Genomic DNA, 20330 nt, shown 5'->3' with positions numbered 1-20330 from the left:
CATCATCATCATCATCATCATTATTATTCTCTCCCTTCCTCCCACTCTGCAGAGGGGAAATATTTGGTTAAAATCACAGGTGTTGTCTCCTGGGACAGGCTGCTCAAATCTGCCCTATACCATGGGTCAATCGAAGCTTAAAGGAGGGGATGTTGGAAGGCAGCCCTATTATGCAGAATGTTGGAAGTACAGAGAATGTACTAACAGCAGTGAGGCTGGCAAGAGCAGGATGGAGCTATAACACCTGAACACTGCTGCACAACAGCACAGCAGCAATCTACGTGACTCATCATTCCACTGTCACCCAGCAGAGACCAGGACCTTGAGCAGAGAAGCCCAAGGGGAAGTAAGTCTTGATGGGGAGGAATTTGGCTAGGAAGCTACAGGAGTGATGCCTGGGTCACTAGGGGGTGGCATGAAGTCCCAGGGTACTTGGCGGGGTGATGCACTGAAAGAGAGCAGGGAGTAATGCAGGAGGGCAAAGGGTAGGGGCCAATGAAAGATACTTCCCAGTCCAGCCAGGGACTGATCCTGCCTGGAGAGAGGTGTACGGGATTCTTCTACTCCCTTCCCCAACAATGAAGTAAGGGGCTTTGGGGTGCAGGCAATTGTTTTGTCTTACCTGAGAAGTCCAGCTACATCTTCCCCGACCTTCTCTCGTATGCACCACTTTTAGACACTGACTGATTGCCTTTTCCTCCATACTCTGAATATTGAGGCATGGGTAGTGCTGCATTTGGGCAGAAATGGGCCAGTCGGAGAGTTGAATGCTCAACGGATATTGCCACACAAACCCAGAAGTCCCTTCATGCAGCCACTTCAAAATGGCACCTTCCATGGCACTAAGGTGTCTCTCAGTTGACACCCACAGTTGCCACTATATATGGGGATGCCATTTTCACCTTCTACTCCCAAACCCACACCTGTATACACTGGTACTGAGAATCGCCATTTGACAAAGAGTTAAGTACATTTCTTATGGTCTTTTTTTTTTTTTTAAGCATGAGCTAGTCATTAAAGCCTTAAGAGTCTTCTGAGTCCCAGAGAAGTTATAGTCCAACTGGACCTAAGCCACAAATCTCCTCTGTAATACAGCTGGGACAAGTAGTCATCCAGCTTCTGTCTGAAGACCTTCAATGAGATGACCTTGGTTAATTCCCCCAAGCAGCCCATTCTCGTATTGGACAGCTCCAATCATTAAGCTTTTTTTCTTTACACAAAATTTAAATCTATCTCCCAGTAACTTCTGCCCACTGCTCCTGGGTCAGCCCTCTGGGGCCAAAAGGAGGAAACCTAATTCTTCATGACAGCCTTTCAAATACTTGAAGACAGCTCTCATGTCCTTTCTGAATCTTCTCTTCTCTAGACTAACCAATAAGTCTTTATATGCCTTGCTCCTACAATACAGCTGTATTCTCCCTCTCACCTTCAGCACAGAGAGGTGACCCCAATATAGAATTTTGAATTGTTCCAAGCAAGAAATAAATTTGTTATCTGTTAAATCATCTGTTAACTAGTGCCGTTACCTGATAACAACAACACAGATATTTCTTGTCTCGGTGGTCATTCCAGGTGGTGAGCCCATAGATTCACTCATCACCTTCTCGGCCAACACCTCCAGTAACCCGCAAGGTCCTTGGAGGTGGCTGAATTAGGAAGGGAGGTGGCAGAATACTAGATTTAGACTTAGGAAGACTTGAGTTCAAATAGCGCCCCAGACACTTACAAGCTGTGTGACTCTGAGCAAATCACTTAACCTCAGTTTCTCTATCTGTAATATGAAGGGTCAAACTCAGTAGCTTCAAAGTGTCCTTCTAGGTATAAATCTAAGATCCCATGATCCTAGGAGTTGAGTTCATAGTGGAGAAGGAAAGGAATGGATTCCCAGTCCAGAAGCCTCCAGGGCCTAGAGAGAAATACAGTGGAGTCCTGAATAATATCACTCTAAAAGCATTCTGCTTGAGGGCTGAATTGTTTTGCTTATTGAATGAAAAATCAAAGAGAGCAAACTGCTTTGAAAGCTAGTTAGCATAAATACAAGGTCATTTTGCTATGATTCCTCTTCAATGAGATAGCTCATTGACCTCAAGCAACCCAGACTCTTGCTAACCAGGAGGTCACAGGCATGTTCTTTATCTTATAAAGGCTGGCCACCAGTTCCTTCATGGTGGAACCATGGACTAATCATCTCAAATTCAGATCACAGGTTGGTTTTACATTTTTAGCAACCTGATATTACAGTTGAAAATCAATTTCTCTTCCTAAAGACTGACAAGCCCCATCCCATCTTCATCTGAACCAAGGGACAAAGGTCTATGCAGTATGCATCTAGGGGCTGGTAGAAGGGGGAAGAGAAGATTCCTGCCCTAGGGGATGGCAGTTGGGAGGAGGACTCTTCTCTAGGGAGAGGATCTCTTCCCCTCACCAAAGTGCTCAAAGTGGGGGAGGATATTGTACTGTTGGGGGAAGGGGTTCCCTAGTATTCAGAGCCCTATTCTTCCACCAATGGGTCACCGTTGCCAAGCTCTGCTATGTTTTGTGTCTACAACCTTGTAGGAAGGGCAGCCAGTATCAAGACAGACTCAATTCATTGACTGATTTTTAAACATCCAAATGGAATTCCCAGAGGAAGTTCACAGCAATGCCGGACTTCTTTTCCTTTTTTCAACAACTTGACAACCACTCCATCTGCTTTTCCCTTCTCTCATTCATCATTTTATTCTACTTACCTTACCAACTACACACAGTACTTTCTCCTCAAATCATAGGATCATAAATTCAGAGCTGGAGGCCTAATTCTACAAATGAGGAAACTGAGGCTCAGATAAGCAAGTGACTTTCCAAGGTCACATAGCTTGTAAGTGGTATGATTGGGATTTGACTTTCCATCGTGCCCTTCAGTCTCTCCATGAGCTAAGGGACCTTCTCCATCTCTGTAGAGATCAGTAGTGGGCAACATGGCAGCCTTGAGGAGAGCCAGGATCAGAGGCCAGCAGGTTAGCAGCCATGCAGGGCTCAAGGCAGTGTGAAGCAGGGAGGGGGTTCAAAGGTGGCCACGTCCAAACAGTACTTTCTCTAAATGCCCATATTTTCAGTACTAGAATAGTTCATTCTTTAAGTTTATGATAAATCAAGATTCAAAGCCCTTTTTGGAAATAAAGTTATATTTTGGAGGTAAAATTGGACCTTTTTGTGGGGGGAGGGAAGGAAGAAGGGGTACAATTTCAGACACATCTTATCCCTCTCATGTTCTGGGAAATTCTATTGTCTTCTCATCATGGTAAAATGGTAAAATCACTAATCCCTGTAGGGAGTATGGGGTAACACTAGGTTAACAGGGAACCTGATTAACTGGCTAGGAGTAGTTATGGCACAGGGGATTTCACTGATATAGGGAACTCCCTCTCCCAATGCAGGTTGGCACCTGTTCTGTCTTTCACAGTCTTAGAGAGTTGCCTGGGGCACTAAGAGGTTAAGTGACTTACCTAGGGTCACACAATTAGTATGTGTCAGAGAGACGGAATCTGAACCCAGGTCTCACCAGTTCCCTACCCACTACATCACACTCCCTCTCCTCCATGAGCTGGATAGTTGCAAAATAGAGAAACCGGATAAAACCACATTTCGATATCACAGAAATGATTCAATGAGACCTTCAACTCTGGCTTTAGCTGCAAGGGGGTTATATTTATAGGAGAACTTGCTTTTTCCACACCAGGAAATGCTGTTTAAAGTCAAATACTTCCTGGAAGAATAGCCTTCTGGGTTCTCCTTTGTTCTAATGGGTGGTTCTCTGGGAGGGGAGGAGGAAAGACACAAGTGGGAAGTGGAGGCTATGCAAAAACAAAAGACAATAAAAACGTAGCCAAAAATCTCCCTCATAGTATAGGGGTCTTCTTCTTCTTTTTTTTTTTTAATGAATAAACTGCCAACTCGGAAAGTTTCTCAAAAAAACAAAGAGACTACAGTCTGAGATGGGAGTTCCCACAAGTTCTTTCATTCTTAGCTGAGCCGTCCTTCAGTCATAATGGCCCACTTGGAACCCAGTGTAAACAAAGTCGAAGTCTGTAAAATGTTATAGAAAGGGTCCCAAAAGTCTTAGTATGAAATTGCACTGAGACTTTTGGGACATCCTATATGTACGGAAAATCAGGCAGGCCCTTTATAAAAATGTCTCAGCCCCTGGGGATTGTCTCTATGTTCTCATGGCACTTACATAGCATGCCAACCAATTGTCAAATCCTAGTGCAAGACTCCCAGCTCCATTCTCAGGGATGTGGGAAAGACAAAAGAAATACAGAGCTTTCAGTCAAGTTGGGGAAATAAGAAAATGAACGGCCATGAAAATCCAAGTCTTACAAGGCAGGGTAGGCAGGTAGCCAGGCAGGCTAAGGGCCAGATGAGCAGGTGAGGAGGCAAAGGCATGAGCGGGATAGACAGTGAAGGCTCCAGGGTGGCCCTGTATGAGAGAAGGGCCCAGCTACTCAGACTGAGGGGACCCTGAGGATGGCTCCAAAGGCTGGGGATGATTCCTATAGGCGAGAAGTAAGTGAGAGTTGGTCAGTTAAGAAATGCAGGCAGGGAGGGGCCGTGGTAGGGGGGCATTTCAGGCTGGGCTAGGTGGCAGATGAGTTCCTGGGCCAAAAATCAGAGGTAAGGCATGTATGGGAAATGCTTAGGTAGCGATGGGCAGAATGGGGTGGAAGGAGAGTATGGGAGGTCAGGTTGATTGGCATCAGATCACACAAGGCCCTGAATGCCTGGAGGAAAAGGTCAGATTTCATCTTGTCTATGATTTTTTTGTGAGAGGGTAAGAGGATGAGAGTAGGAATTGAGTTTCCACTTCCATTGATATATGGAACTTCTCAGCTAAGGAATCTCCCTCTACCACTGAGCTCAGCACCTTCTTTTTGTAACTTAGAGATTGGCCTGGAGGACATCGAGGAGAAGAGATTTGCCCAGGGTCACATGGCCAGCCAGTATGTGTCTGAGGCAGGTCTTTCTGGCTCTGAGACCAGCCCTCTATCCATTATGCCATCTTGCTTCTTTATGCTTTGAAATCACCAGGAGGGGGTGCTGTTTGTTAGCAGCTATGTGGAGGATCTACCAGGTAATTCAGGTAATGATGCCTCAAGAGGTACAGGCAGATCCCAATCAACAATATGGGGACTCTTACTAGAGACAATAGGGAGCCACAGAAGATGTTTGAGCAGGATAGTGACATAGTTAGACCTGGGCCACAGGAATCTGATTTTGGCAGCTATGTGGAGGATGGACTAGAGAGAGGCCAGGAGACTAGTTAAGAGTCTAGTGACTGAGAGAGGCAATGAGGGCCTGATCTAGGGTGGTTGTAGTGGGAGTGAAAAAAAGAAAGATAAGAATAAACTACACTCAATTAGCTTCTTTTTTTCTTTATCCAATTGCTCTCTAATCATTTCCCTTGTATAAATCTTTTTTTCTTCCAATCTCTGATTTCATGGGTGTAGGGCACGCCTAGTAAGGAAACTCCCTACACCAATGCTGGTTGCAATTTATAGTCTTAGCTGTCTGGAGAGAAATGACTTGCCCAAGGTCGTACAGCCAGGACACAGAAGTTGGACTTAATCCTGACTCCAAAGGTGGCTCTCCACTTGCTACTACATGCAAATCTTGCCTTCCTCCATTCTAAACTCCTGGTAGCCAGGGCCCATGTTGCTTTTTCTATCTTCCCTGACCCTGAGCATAGTGGCGATGCTCAGCAAACACTTGTTGATGGATGGCTTACAAATAAAAAAAGTGGAAATTGCTAGTTGATCTGGTCTCCCAGCCTTCAGTGTGGTTAGGACAAGCTTTTCCTTCCATTCCCATCTGGGCAGTTGTCCTTACCTTGGACACCTTTACCCCTAGACCATGGAGAGGAGATGGGTTCTGATGCTTCTATTTGGGGCATTGTCTCTCTTGGCCTGGGCATCCCATGAGGCCAGGGTCTGGGTCTTTTCCTCAACTTTGTACCTCCCTAGGAGCCAGTGCACAGTAATGTTTGTCAAAACAGGAATGTTTGTTGAATGACTGTATGATTTTGTCATAAGAGAAGACCAAAAACTGAAAGAGATTTTAATGCAGCTGAAGACACATTGCCTAGACCAGGGGTCTCAAAGTTGGGGAGGCCATGCCATAACCTCAGGGGGATCATGGGATGATGGGAAGGTAGGAAGGTGGGAAGATGGGTCCTATTCCATCTCCCCTACAATAGTCAACCATGGGGCTGGTCTCTAACACAATCACATCTATTCCTCACCCATTATGGCCCAACACTCTTCTCCCTTGACCATCAACCCCTTCCAGGCTGTTACAGATTAATCACCTGGCACCCAGAACGGCAACTACACTGGTGCCATTGGGAAAATTCTACCTTCCAGCCCAGCATCTCTAACCCCTGTCCCTCAAATCCTGCTGGGGCAGTGACTGCAGAATAACAGCAGCCACCTATCCCCCTTTTTTGTTTTGGGTGAGACAGACTGAGTTACACAATAGTCCATGAATGTAGTTGATAGATATACCTTCATTGCCAGTGCACACTCAAACATTTTTACTGATGGGGTACACAACTAAGCAACTGCCTCCTCTGCTTTTAGGTATGATAGGCCCAACTTAGTTACCCTGGGTCCTCATAAAGGTGAAACCATTTGCAAGTGAAGGTATAATGCCAGGTAATTGACATAATACTCTTAAACTAAACTAAACAATCATGCCCACACCTTTGTTTTTCTAGTTCAGCCTCTGTCTCTTGCTCTCACAGAAACCAACCCCACTAAGCACAAGCTTTAAGCCATGGCTACTGAACTGTACCAGTCTAGGAATATGGTCCTTACAGAGAGTATATGAAATTTCTTGATGTGGTAGAAGGACCACTGGATGGTAAGCTGGTTCGTAGTGGTGGCAGTAGTGGTGTATGTGCAGAGCAGAGTGGCGTCCATCCCAGCCGTCACGTTCACCACCTTCACTGGGATGGTCACTTCCACAGAGGTGACAGAGCCTGAAAGAGTAATGATACTAGTTACTCATAACACTGTGCTTCCAGTACACAGTTCCAGTGTACATTCACATGCATTTTCTTATTTAACAAAGCCAAAGAGATGAGGGGAAGTCAGAGTTCTACTCATTGTTGGTCAGTCATTTTTCAGTCATGTCTGACTCTCTATGACCCCATTTGGGGTTTTCTTGGTAAAGATACTGGAGTGGTTTGCCATTTCCTTCTCCAGTTCATTTTATAGATGAGGAAACTGAGGCAAACAGGGTGAAGTGACTTGCTCAGGGTCACTCAGCTAGTAAGTGTCTGAGGCCAGATTTGAACTCAGGAAGATAAGTTTTCCTGACTCCAGGCCCAGCATGCTATCCACTAGAGTGCCACCTAGCTGCCCCACAGTTCAACTCAGTCATGGCTTATATAGGATCATAGATTGAAAGCTAGAAGAGACATCACAGGTCATCAAATCCAGTGGTGTTAAACTCAAAGAAAAATGGGGCTCACTAAACTGCGCATAAGAATCTCTGTGGATCCCATATTGACCTCATTTTGTATTTTTATTGATTTTGTTAAATATTTACCAATTACATTTTAATCTGATTCAGGCTGCCCTCGGGAGTGTTGTGAGCCATTTGTTGGTTTTGACGTATTTGATCGAATCTAATCTTCTCATTTTTCAGAGGAATAAAATGACGCCCATAGAGGGAAAGTGACCTAGCCAAGGTCACACTGATAGTAAGTGGCAGAGTTGGGATTCAAACCTAGGGCCTCTGACTACAGATGCATCCCTTTTTGTCCTATGCTGGTGATTTTCAGCTGAGAAATGACAAAAGGATTTTCTTTGTTTAGAGGGCATGAGGTGTGGAATCATTAGTTTATTTGGAAATACAATCTGACTCTGACTCCCTATCTCTTAGAATTCCCCCTTGAAACTTATTATATATTGGATACTGAAACAGCAACTTAGTGAATAATCAGAGAGCTTCGGCCCAGTAGCTTACTTTTTCTAGGATAAGGACAAGGGAAAGGAATATTCTTTCAATTGGGCTGTTAGTTGCCAAATCCAAAGACTTTTTCTCAATTCTCATTCTCCTGGACCTCTTTGTAGCCTTTGATATTGTTATCATTCCTTTCTCTGTGATACTCTCTTCTCTCTAGGTTTCTGGGATACCTCTCTCTTTCTTCTAGTTCTCCTACCTATCTGGTCACTCCTCTGTCTCTTCTGTTGGATCTTCATCCAGATCACGCCCTCTAATTTGCCCTGAGCCCTCTTCTCTTTTCCCTCTGTACTACTTTACTCGATCACTACTTCACTTCCATCAGCTGCCATGGATTTAATTCCCATCTCTATGCTGATAATTCTCAAATCTACCTATCCTGCTCCAAACTCTCGGCTGACTTCCAATCTTGCGTCTCCAACTGCCTTTCAGACATCTCAAATTGAATGTCCACCAAGCAGCTTAAACTCAATGTGTCCAAAACAGAACTCATCATCTTTCCCCCTACATTCTAAGCCCGCTCCCCTATTATTATAGAGGTCACTTCCCCTCCATGGGAGTCACCACCATCCTCCCAGTCTCTCAGGCTCACAACCTAGGAGTCATCCTGCACTCCTCACTATTTCTCACCCATGTCCAAACTATTGCCAAGGCTGCTGATTTTACCTTTGTGACATCTCTCTAATATGCCCCCTTCTCTCCTCTGACGCTGCCACCACCCAGTTGCAGGCCCTTATCATCTCATGCCTTGATTCCTGCAACAGCCTTCTGGTGGGTCAGCTTGCCTCAAGCCTCTCCCATCTCCAGTCCATCCTCCATTCAAGTGACTGAGAGTGATTTTTCTAAAGTGCAGGTCCAATCATGTCATCCCTCCCACTCAATTAACTCCAATGGCTACCTGTTGCCTCCAGGAACAAATACAAAATGTTCTGTTTGGCATTCAAAGCCCTTCGGAACCCAGCCCCCTCCTACCTTTCCAGTTTTCTCACACCTTACTACCCTACACATACGCTTCAATCCAGTGACACTGGTCTCACGGCTGTTCAAAAAAACAAGACCCTCCATCTCTCCTGCTCTGGACATTCTCCCTAGCTGTCCCCTGTGTCTGGAACTCTCTCCCTCCTCTGCTCCAACTACTGACTTCCCTGGCTTCCTTTGGGTCCCAACTAAAATTCCACCTTGTAGGAAGCCTTCCCCAACCCCTCTTCATTCCAGTGCCTTCCCTCTGTTCATTATTTCCTCTTTAGCCCGCATACAGCCTGCTTTGCATATATTTGTTTGAATATTATCTCCCCCATTAGATCATAAGCTCCTTGAGGGCAAGGACTGTCTTTTACCTCTTTTTGTATCCCCAGCCTTAGCACAATGCCTGGCACAAAGTAAGCACTTAATAAATTTATTGGCGATTGAATGATCTATCTTTTATCTATGTCGGGCAGGGGAGTCCTGACTGTCTCAGTGAGGAGGCTCCTTCCACCGATGTAGATGGGCAATTCATAGTCTTAGAGCAGAGGTTCTTAACCTAGAGTCTGTGAACTTTAAATATATATACATATATATTTTATATAATAAAATATATTATATATAAATGTATTAAATAAAATTATATATCAATTGATGTACATATATCAATATAATTGAAATCAAATGTATTTTATTTTATGAATTTCCAAACACCCTTCTGAGAAGGGGTCACCAGATTTCCGGAGATGGCCAAATGGATCCACAGACCCCAAAGATTATGAACTCCTGTTTTAGGGGGCTGCCTGGGGGCCGCTGAGAGGGTCCTGAGGCTGAACTCAAGCCCTGGGTCTTCTTGACTCCTAGGCCTGCTCGGAAGCCATTAGGGCCATGCTGTCTCTCAATACAATCTCTCTTCTAATCAGCTTCAGAGTATTGTGGCTTGGGGCTAGGGGCGGTTTCTTAGACTCACCTAGAAGGCTTGCCATGAAAAGAACCATCTTCAAAACCACAGAAGGCATCTTGGTGGAGGGGAGCCTGGCAATGGGGGCTGGCTGCTGCCTGCTGCCTGTTCTGGGCTGAACCTCTACTTGACTTTTCTTTTTCCTCACTGGGCCTTTGTTGTTCTTATCTCATGACCATCACCAAGTCAATACGCCTCCAAGCACTCATTTTTCTTCTTTATCAGTTCAGACCTTTCCCAGAGTAGGTCTAGGTTTCTCTGAAACCTTTGTCATGGGTATGTGTATACTTGGTACATTTGTTAGTGTGTTAATAATAAACCCTTGTGGGACCGGAAACCCTTAAAGTGTTGGTAAGAGTTTCTCAGGAGTTTCTACATATATGTTGTTGTTGTTGTTTTAATCACAAAAGCTCTTCTTGGAAAGAGGCGAAAAAATGAGGGAAAGCTGGTGGGTCAAATGTGGCAGCTTTGAATATTTAGATCAAAGTCTGAAGTTTATTCTACAAGGATACAAACTTCTGTGTAGAACAGAGGGTAGAGGACTAGCTCTGGAGTCAGAGAACCTGGATTCAAAACCCACCTTGGACACTAACTAGCTGTGTGACCTTGGGCAAGTCACTTGTTCTCTGTGAACCTCAGTTTCCTCCTTTGTGAAATAATGGGGTAGGGAATCATCTGGAGCTACCCATAACCAAAATGACATGGAAAATACATGAAATCCTTCTGTATTCTTCTTTTAATCCTTCCAGAAATCAGTGAATTCATTAGAAGCTAAGAGAACATAGATTTGAATCCAGAAGGAATAGGGTCCGTCTTTTGCCTTTCTTCATAACCCCCGTATTTAGCACAGTATCTGGGACATAGTAGGTGCTTAGTAAATGTTGATTGATTGATTGATTGATTGATTGATTAGGCACCTCAGCACCTGCAGGGAGGTCCAGGAAAGCCCAGATCTTCAGCTCAGGTGCCACTGTCCATGTTGAGCTTGGGGAGTGGACCAGTTTGGCCAGAATAGAAAACGCACAAAGAGGAGTGGTGTGAAGCCTCTCTAGGTAGAAGCTGAAGTGTGAAGGCCCTCAGATCCCAGGCTAGGCAGTAGGAGTTCTAGCCAAAGGGCCCTAGGGAGCCACTGAAGGAGGGGAGTGATATGGGCAGACCTGGGCTTTAGGAAACCCCCTGGAGAGCTGTGTGGAGGATGGATTGGAAAGAGGAAGGACTAGAAAGAGGAAAGATTGGCAGCAGGAAGAGCAAATAGGAAACTATTGTAAGAGTCCAGGTGAGACATGATGAGGCCTTGAACTAGAGTGGTAGCTTCATGAGTGGGAAGAAAGGGACAGTGAGAGAGATGTTGTAAAGGTAGAAATGACAACATGGAGCAACTGGTTGAATGTGTCTCTTGCTGGGGTGAGAAAGTGAAGTCAGGGACAACACTGAGGTTTTAAAATCCCTTTCAATGGAACCAGTTGTTTTCCAACTGTGAAATTTTCATTCAGAGATGCATAGGCGATTCACTGATATGTGCATATTTTCTTGAAAATCAATAATGGAAGCTGGAAGCAACGACAGGTAATAAACGGTGACCAGCAAGTGTGGACAATCCCAAGAGCAGGCTCGGGAGCAAAAGCTCAGAATGGGTTGAGCTGGAGAGGCAACTAAAGGTAGAAAGGAGGGTGGAGGGTGAGGGCAGGTCTAGGACTCTCAGTTGGGGTACATGAGATAATGGTATTAGCTTTAACTTTGAAAAAGACACGCACAGAAGATGGTAGAAAGGGCAGTAAACAGTGGATGAATCTCAAACCAGGGCCTCTTGTAAGGGCTGTAGGAATACTGAGGCTCCCAATGAGCTGAGCAAAGACACAAAGAGGAGTTTTTAACATCATTTGGGGGAGCTTGGCCCCAAAGAAGAGATATAGTTGGAGAAGTCACTTCCCTCCTTTGCAAAGGTGGGAAACCATGGAGATGGAAAACTGTAGATAGTGTCAGACCTTTTTGATGCATTGGTTCCAGAACCTAGCACTGGGCTTTGAATATAGTAAGCATGTAATAAATTCTTATTGGTTAACTAATTTTGCTGAACTATTTTTTTAAAAAAATTCTTTGTTCTAAGGAAGGGAAGAGGTGATAGCATTTATTCTTTTTTTTTGTTTGTTTGAATTTTTATTTTGAAAATTTTTATTATTTATTTATTTTTAACATTCTTTTCTTTTTCAATTTTAAGTTCCAAATTCTCTCCCTCCCTCCCATCCCCTCCCCTACCCACTGAGAAGGCAAGCAATATTATATCAATTATACATGTGAAATCATGCAAAACATTTTTCCATATTAGCCATGTTTCAAAAAAAAGCAAGAAAAAGAAAGTGAGAAAATTATACTTCAATTTGAATTCAGAGTTCAAAAGATCTCCCTCTGAAGGTGGAGAGCATTTTTTTCATCATGAGTCCTTTGGAATCGTCTTGAATCATTGTATTGATCAGAGTAGCCAAGTCTTTCACAGTTGATCATCATTACAACATTGCTGTTACTGTGCATAATGATCTCCTGGTTCTTCTCACTTCGCTTTGCATCAGTTCATATAGGTCTTGCCATGTTTTTCTGAAACCACCCCTCTTGTCATTCCTTACAGCACAATAGTACTCCATTACAATCATATGTTACAACTTGTTCAGCCATTCCCCAATTGATGAATATCCCCTCAATTTCCAATTCTTTGCCACCAGAAAAGCATGGCTATATATATTTTTGTACATATTGGTCCTACTAGTGGTATTGCCAGGTCAAATTGCAGTTTTATAGACCTTTGAGCCTAGTTCCAAAATTGCTCTCCAGAACAGTTGGACCAATTCACTACTCCACCAACAATTCATTAATGTACCTATTTCCCTTCACCCCCTCTAGCATCTGTCATTTCTGATAGGTGTGAGATGGTACCTCGGAGTTGTTTTAATTTGCCTTGCTCTAATTGGTAGTGAGTTAGAGCATTTTTAAATGACTCTAGATAGCTTTGATTTCTTCTGAAAACTGCCTATTTATATCCTTTGACTATCAACTGGGGAATGGCTCTTATTTTTATAAATTTGATTCAGTTCTATACCCAGTATATATTTGATAAATGAAGCCTTTATTAGAGAAACGCTATAAATTATTTTTTGATATTACTTCATTGCCTATGGTACTTTTTAGCAAAACATAGTTTCTCTGATTATCTCTTTTAATTAGGTCTATTTTTGTTTTTGCTTAGTCTGAGATCATGATTACTACCCCTTCAGCTGAAACATATTAGATTCTTCTCTAGCCCTTTATTTTAACTTTGCGTGTGTCTTTCTGCTTCAAGTGTGTCTCTTATAAACAACATTTATCAGATTCGGGTTTCTAATCCACTCTGCTATCTGCTTCCATTTTATGGGTGAGATCATCCCATTCACATTCAAAGTTATGATTACTAACTGTGTTTTTCCCTCCATCCCATTTTCTTCTGTTTCTCCTTTCTCTCTTTTTATCCTGTCCCTCCTCAAAAGTCTATTTTGCTTCTAAACACTGCCTCCCTTAATCTGTCCTCACTTTTATCATCCCCATTCCCTTTCTTTTATCCCATTCTTTTCCTATTTCCCTATTGGATAAGTTACATTTCTATACACACACACACATATATATATATATATATTATTCCCTCTTTGAATCAATTCTGATAAGAGTGAGGTTCAAGCATTGCCCTCCCCCTGTTTTCCTCTTCACTGTAAAAGCTCTTCCTTTCATACCTTGTTTATGTGAGAAAATTTTCCCCATTCTACCTCTCCCTTCCCCCTTCTCTCAGTGCATCCCTCTTTCTCACCCCTTCAGGGTTTTTTTCAAGATCATTCCAACATAATCAACTCACATCCATGTCCTCTGTCTATGTACGAGAGGAATGAAGAAGGAATCAGACCACTTGGGGTGGATGAGAAGATGCTGGCAGACAATGCTAGGAAGGCTGAATTGGACAAGTCACTTAAGCCCTGGGGGCTTTGATCAAGAGCTAGAAGAGGGCAGCTAGGTGGCGCAGTGGATGGAGCACTGACTCTGAAGTCAGGAGGACCTGAGTTCAAATCTGGCCTCAGAGCAAACACTTGACACTTCCTAGCTGTGTGACCCTGGGCAAGTCACTTAACCCCAATTGCCTAAAAAAAAAGAAAAAAAACTATTCATTCCCCCCCCCCAAAAAAAAGCAAAAAAAAAATGAAAGAGTTAGACTAGATGGTTTCTGAGGGTCTTTTCAATTCTAGATCTAGGATCCTGTGTGTGACCTTGGGAAAGTTAGGCCCTTCCCTGGGCCTCAGTTTCCCCTATGGTGATCTTATTGTGAAACTTCTCCAAGTATTTCCCAGAGACTCACCGAAAACTGTCCGAACTAGCCATCAGACAACTTTTTGAGGGATGTGGTTGTGGGTAGGAAGATGGAGGATTGATGAGGGAGGCTGGGAAGGATACAATACTGGTACTTAGCACCAAGGAAGGGAATATACGGGGAAAGGTAAAGTTAACTCCTATCCCTTCACACTGGGGAATTCCTACTTCCTGTGTTGAAGAACAGAATCCAGTGGGAAATGTCTTTTCAGGTGGAATGTCTTCTAGCAATAAGCATGAGTCAGTTTGTGCTAAGGGGCCTGGGATTGCTTACCTAATGATAGCAGAGAAGATGGAAAGGGTTAGTACCAGGAACTATATGTTAACCGATAGTATGACTCAACAAGCTGTGTGCATTAAAGTGTTTGGGTACGCCCACTCCTTCATGTTTGCGTAGCATACAAATCTTTGTCATGGAAGACCCTGCTTTGGAAAAACACACACACACACACACACACACACACACACACACACTCGCCTAAACCAAAGAGGCCTTGGACCCAACAACCAATTTCTTCCAATTCCCAGAGGCAAGGTTTGACTTTTTTTAAATAAGAAAATTAAACCAAATACCTATTGGCATAATGCCAAGATGAGGTCGTTTCCTTAGTTTCATTATGTGAGACTTGTTAAAGGCTTTCTGAATAATAATCACGAAACCGCAGAATCTCTGAGCAGGAATATACTTTAAGTACCATCTAGCTCAACCTGTCCCAGAAAAGAAATCCCTTTTACAACCTATACTTAAAAACTGGCCATCCATTTGCTTCTTGAAAACAACCTGTGAAGGGGAACCCACTACTGCTAGAGGTAATCCATTTGTGTAGGCAAAAAAAAAAACAAAGAAAAGAAAATAAAAAGTCTTCCTAGCACCTAACATGCCATCCATGATCTTATTTCCCAGAAAACTGAAAAGGGGTGGGGTTTAAGGAATAGAGTAGTATCTCAGATGTCAATTCCGCTGTAGGTTGCATCTTTTTGGAAATACTAATGGAGACATTTCCTGGGATAGAGGCTCCTGTAATTCGGTCCTTACATTTGCCAATGTCACATGACTTGGAACAATAAATCAGAGATATGGATCAATGGCAGATGGTAGCATTGGGTAGATGGTAGATGGGAAATTGGGAGTTACAAATCCTAGAATCTCAGAATTGGAAGAATCTTGAGAGGTCATGCAGCCCAACCAGTACTGGAACAAGATTCCCTTCTACATAATCACCACAATTGGTCAGCCAGCCTTTGCTTGAAGACTTCCAATCTCCCAAGATGAACAGATCTAACTCCTCTTTTACAAGGAACCCTTCAAATGCTTCCAAACCGTTCTCACATCACTCTTTTTTTTTTTTTGGTGAGGTAATTGGGGTTAAGTGACTTGCCCAGGGTCACACAGCTAGTAAGTGTCAAGTGTCTGAGGTCAGATTTGAACTCAGGTGCTCCTGACTCCAAGGCCGGTGCTCTATCCACTGCGCCACCTAGCTGCCCCTCATGTCACTCTTGAGTCTCCTCTAGGCTAGACATTCCCAGTTCCTTCAACCAATCTTCATAGGGCATCAGCTCAAGTTCCCTCACCATCATGGTCACACTCCTTAGTCCTAGATACTCTGCATTTATCCATGTAGCTTGAGATGGGCAGCCACAGGACATTGTTAATAACGCTAATGATGCCAATTGCTATTTCTTCTGTAGCACTGCAAGGTTTCCAAAGCACTTTATGTACATTATCTCACTGGATCTTCACAACAACCCCTTGAGTCAGGCACCATAGGTATTGTTATTTACATTTTATGATTGAGAAAACTGAGACTCAGAGAGGTTAATAGACATAAAGCTAGGAAATGTCTAAGGGAGTATTCAAACCCATATATTTCCCAATTTCGAGTCCAGTTCTCTTTCAAATACACCACACCTATCTCTAGATGTTGACTTACACTCAGGCTGCAGTTCTCTAAGACTCACAGATAGTTTTCATTGAAATCATTGGCTAGTTATATCTCTCGTATCTTGGACTTGTGAAGTTGAGCTTTTGGTGCCCCAAGCATAAGAGGCCAGTGGTACAGTGGAAAGAATGTTGAATTTGGCATCAGGATACCTGACTTTGGATCCCAGCTCTGTCATTTACAACCTGAGTGACCTTGGCCAAGTCCCTTCACTTCCTTGGGCCTCAGTTTCCTCCTCTGTAAAACGAACTAGATGGATTAGATGGATGGTTGGGTCCCTTTCAACTCTAGTTCTAGGATCTTGTGTGTGACCTTGGCTGACTCACTACCCTTCTGTGGGCCTCATTTTCTTTCTCTACAAAATAAGGAGGTTTGATTAGATGGCCTTTGAAGTCCATTACAATTCAAGATCTAGGATCCTATTTTCTCCATTAAATTCTGCTATGTTAGATCTGGACCACACACACCTTTACCTGACTAGTTAAGGGACCAAAGACATACCTCTTGGGGTATTCCACCAGAGACCTCCCTCAAAGATCAATTGGACTCATTAGTGACTTGGGCTGGTCATTTGGCCATTTCTGAATCCATATAGCTGTACTGTTGTCCAGATCCCATCTTGCCATCTTGTCTACAAGGGTAACATGGGAAACTTCGTCAAATGGTTTGCTGAAATCTAAGTATACTACATTTAACAGCATCTCTCTAATCTACCAGTCTATTAACTCTCTTAGAAAAGAAGTTAGTCTGGCATGACCTGTTGTCCCCCAGCTAGAGGTCATCTCTGTCTATCTCTCTCTCTCTCTCATAACATTTTGTTCTCCTCTTATAGTATTTTAAGCTGTATTACATTTATTTCTGTATTTTACCTATATTAGACTGTAAGCACTTTGAGGGCTGGCCCTATGCCATTTTTCATTCTTGTAGCTCCTCCAGGGCCCTGTAAGAGGCAGCATGGTGCACTTGATAGAACACTAGACTGTCAGGTAGGACAGCTATATCTGTGACTTGGTTCCACCATTTACTAGCTGTGTAACCTTAGGAAAGTCAACTTGCTACTCCAAGCCTCAGTTTCCTTGCATCTAAAATGGGGGTATTTGTAGCACCTAGCTCATAGGATTGTTGTGAAAGGTTTGCTCCCATAAAACACCTCATCCATACTCAACCCAACATTTACTAAATGCTCACAATCTATTTTTAATAGTGTGTCCTAGAATTTTGCCAGGAATCAGAGTGAAGGCTCACAGACCTCTGGTTTGTACAATTTACCCTTTTCCCTAAAAAAGAAAAAATTGGGACATTCTCTACGTCCAGTCCTTTTTCAATTATTACCAACAGTAGCTCATCAGTTGGAACTAGCAGCTATTCCAGGTCTGTAAGATGGATAGTTCATCTGGGTCTAATGGCTTGAATTCATTAAGGTCAGCTAGGTTCTCTTTGCCTAGCATTTTGCATATTGTAGGTCTCAATTCCCTGCTAACCATTTTTTTTGTTCTAGCCTTCCCATTCCAAAGATCTAGCTCCTTGGCAGTGAAAAGAGATGCACAATGAGTCTTGAGCAGGTCTGTCTTTTCACCATCATCCATTATCATTAGCTCTTCTTTGATGTTCCTTCTGCTCCAAACATAGCTTGAAAAAAGTCCATTTTGTAATTCATAGTCAGTGGCAGCACGTTCTGAGCTTTAACACTTCTGACATTGTTCTTACAAGACCGTACTACGTGTAGAGGGACACTGAACCTCTGTGCCTGTTGGCAGACATAAATTCCCCAGCGTCTGTCTACTCAGTCCCCTGGGGGCTGTGACTGTTTCTGAAAGGGCAGCCTCCCTGCCTCTCATCAGAAAGGACCAGGAGAGCTGAAACCTGGCAAGGGGCGAGAAGGGAGCAAATGAGCAGGGGGGAGGATGTGAAGAGTTGTCCCTGAGAAGCAGGGGTCTGTGTGAGCCAGGCTGAGTGATTGCAGTGGCCATGGAAACAGAGCCTGGTGAATTATACAATCTCATCCTCTGCCTCTTCCCCCACTCAGATATTCTCTAAGGACAGATAAATCTGCTCTATCAATCCTTGTTCATTAAGAATCTCTTTGCTTTCTGCTTTGCCATTTACTTTAAAAGAAATTGGTTTCTCTCAGACTGTGGTCATTATTACTGTATTAATTTTTCTGTGACCTTGTCAGGTAAGGTACCCCAGGAGAGAGATGGATAGATTTTCATAACTGTTGGGAACATTCACAGCATGAAGTCTCAGGGCTAGATTGGAAAAAAAAGATTTTATTGATTCATATTTTATAACTTCTCATACAGAGAGAAAGATTAAGTAAATTTTGACCAAAAAAAAAGACCCTAGGCACAACTGAGCCTAATAGCAGTTCCTCTGAGGGAAGAGCTGGGGTTGGCTTTGCTGATTCTGGTTGTTCCAGGTAGCTTTCATCCTTTATCTTTCAGTGTAGGCTAAAGAACCTGGTTTCCCCTCTCCCCAGGGACAGAGTTGAGGGCTTTGACTAGAAAGTCATGTATGGAAAGGATTAGGAACATAGAGTCTTGCTCACATGAAGGTGGGGTATAGTAAAAGGGGAGGAACTAATTTTCCCATTCACCAACACCTTCACTTCCTGCCCCCACACTGCTAGAAGAATATATTCTACCATTAGAAAGAGTTCGACACTCCTTTGTTATCATCTTCTGTCTTCTGTTTTTGATTCTATAACAGACCCATGGCTTGGGGTGGGTGTTTAGGGGTCACCCTCTCCCACTGAGGGATTCTGGGTTCATGCAGATCAGATTCATGCCCTGGGGAATGATGGCCTATAAAGGGAAAGGATCAGGTTTTTTTTCTCATTGTCTTGGACTGACTATATCACAGCACGGAGTAGAACTCTGGGGATAATTTCTTAAAGCTTAGGTAGAACTCTGGGGATAATTTCTTAAAGCTTAGGTAGAACTCTGGGGATAATTTCTTAAAGCTTAGGTAGACCTCTGAGGATAATTTCTTAAACAAAGCTTAGGTTCTGGCTCATCTTGAGCATCTCCCCAAAAAAGGTTCTCTACAGTCCTTTCTAGAAAGGTACTTACTTAATGTATTTGCAAAATAGATCAATATACTGGTCTGTACTGTTGTCTACACTTGAATCCCTTACCTCTTTATTTTCTCATGATTATACTTTGCCAAGTTCCAACCTTAGATTCTTCCTATCACTAATGACTTAGCTCCTATTCATACACTGCTGAGCCAATCTAGAGAAAGTCACAAAAGCATGACCCAGATCTACCACAAATTTATGCTACACGATCTCAATTAAGCCCTCACTGTAGCAAGACTACCCTTTCATATCAGCCTAATTGGTTAACTCTCCCACTTGCTACAGTGGACATTCCTAACCTTGTCATCCCTCTTCAAACTTCCCACAGTCCTCCCTCCTTGCCATCCTCTCAGCCGAGAAACTTGGCCCATAGATGGCCAAAAAGAAACCCAGGCCATTCTCTGAGAGGTCCTCTTTCTCCCTTCCTGCTCATCTCTCATCACTCACTATCTCCTTCTTCACACCTATATCCCACGAAGAGGTAGCCCTTCTCTTTGCCAAGGCAAAACCCTCTCCATGCAAACTTGATTCCATCTCATGCCATTTTCTCCATCAGATTGACCCCTTCTATCATGCCTATCTCACTAAACTTTAACCTCCCCCTAGCAACTGACTTCTTCCTTGTTTTGTAGGTAATAAACATGGTCATGCCTCCTCCCATCCTCAAAAACCCCTTAGCTGGGCATACCATCCCTGTTAGCTCTCACCCTGGATCTCTCTTCCCTTTCAAAGCCAAATTGCTTGAGAAGCTCTCTCTATACAGTTATCACTTCCACATCATGGGGGGTAGGGGCACAATGTTCCCTTGATTGGGAAAATCTGCAGAAGATGTTTTAGCCCTCCCTTTGTACCAGAGAAGAAGACTGAATTATTATGGTATTAAAAGATAAAATATGTTGGTATCATACAATACTATACATATATTTTATGCATTTCTGAGTTTCTAAACCTTTTATGTGTTGTCATCTTCAGCCTCTGCAAAACTCCTCCAAAATTTCCACAT

At 43.2% G+C, this 20330-nt stretch overlaps 1 protein-coding gene across 1 annotated transcript in view; it reads right to left on the bottom strand.

Annotated features, from left to right (window-relative positions):
- Nucleotides 1-9986, bottom strand: part of VSIG1 (V-set and immunoglobulin domain containing 1) — a 36879-nt gene extending 26893 nt beyond the window's left edge. Inside the window, exons 1-3 of the mRNA XM_027838899.1 lie at nt 9938-9986; nt 6852-7015; nt 623-730 (exon numbers count right to left, since the gene is read on the bottom strand). Coding sequence (XP_027694700.1) covers nt 623-730; nt 6852-7015; nt 9938-9986 — 321 coding nt within the window. The remainder of the gene's footprint in view (nt 1-622; nt 731-6851; nt 7016-9937) is intronic.
- Nucleotides 9987-20330: the final 10344 nt, after the last annotated feature.

Source organism: Vombatus ursinus, unplaced genomic scaffold (assembly GCF_900497805.2).
Source record: "Vombatus ursinus unplaced genomic scaffold, bare-nosed wombat genome assembly UNPS02004677.1, whole genome shotgun sequence".
Classification (NCBI taxonomy): Eukaryota; Metazoa; Chordata; class Mammalia; order Diprotodontia; family Vombatidae; genus Vombatus; species Vombatus ursinus.
The sequence above is the reverse complement of the archived record's forward strand: the minus strand, read 5'-3'. Positions and strand labels throughout refer to the sequence as shown.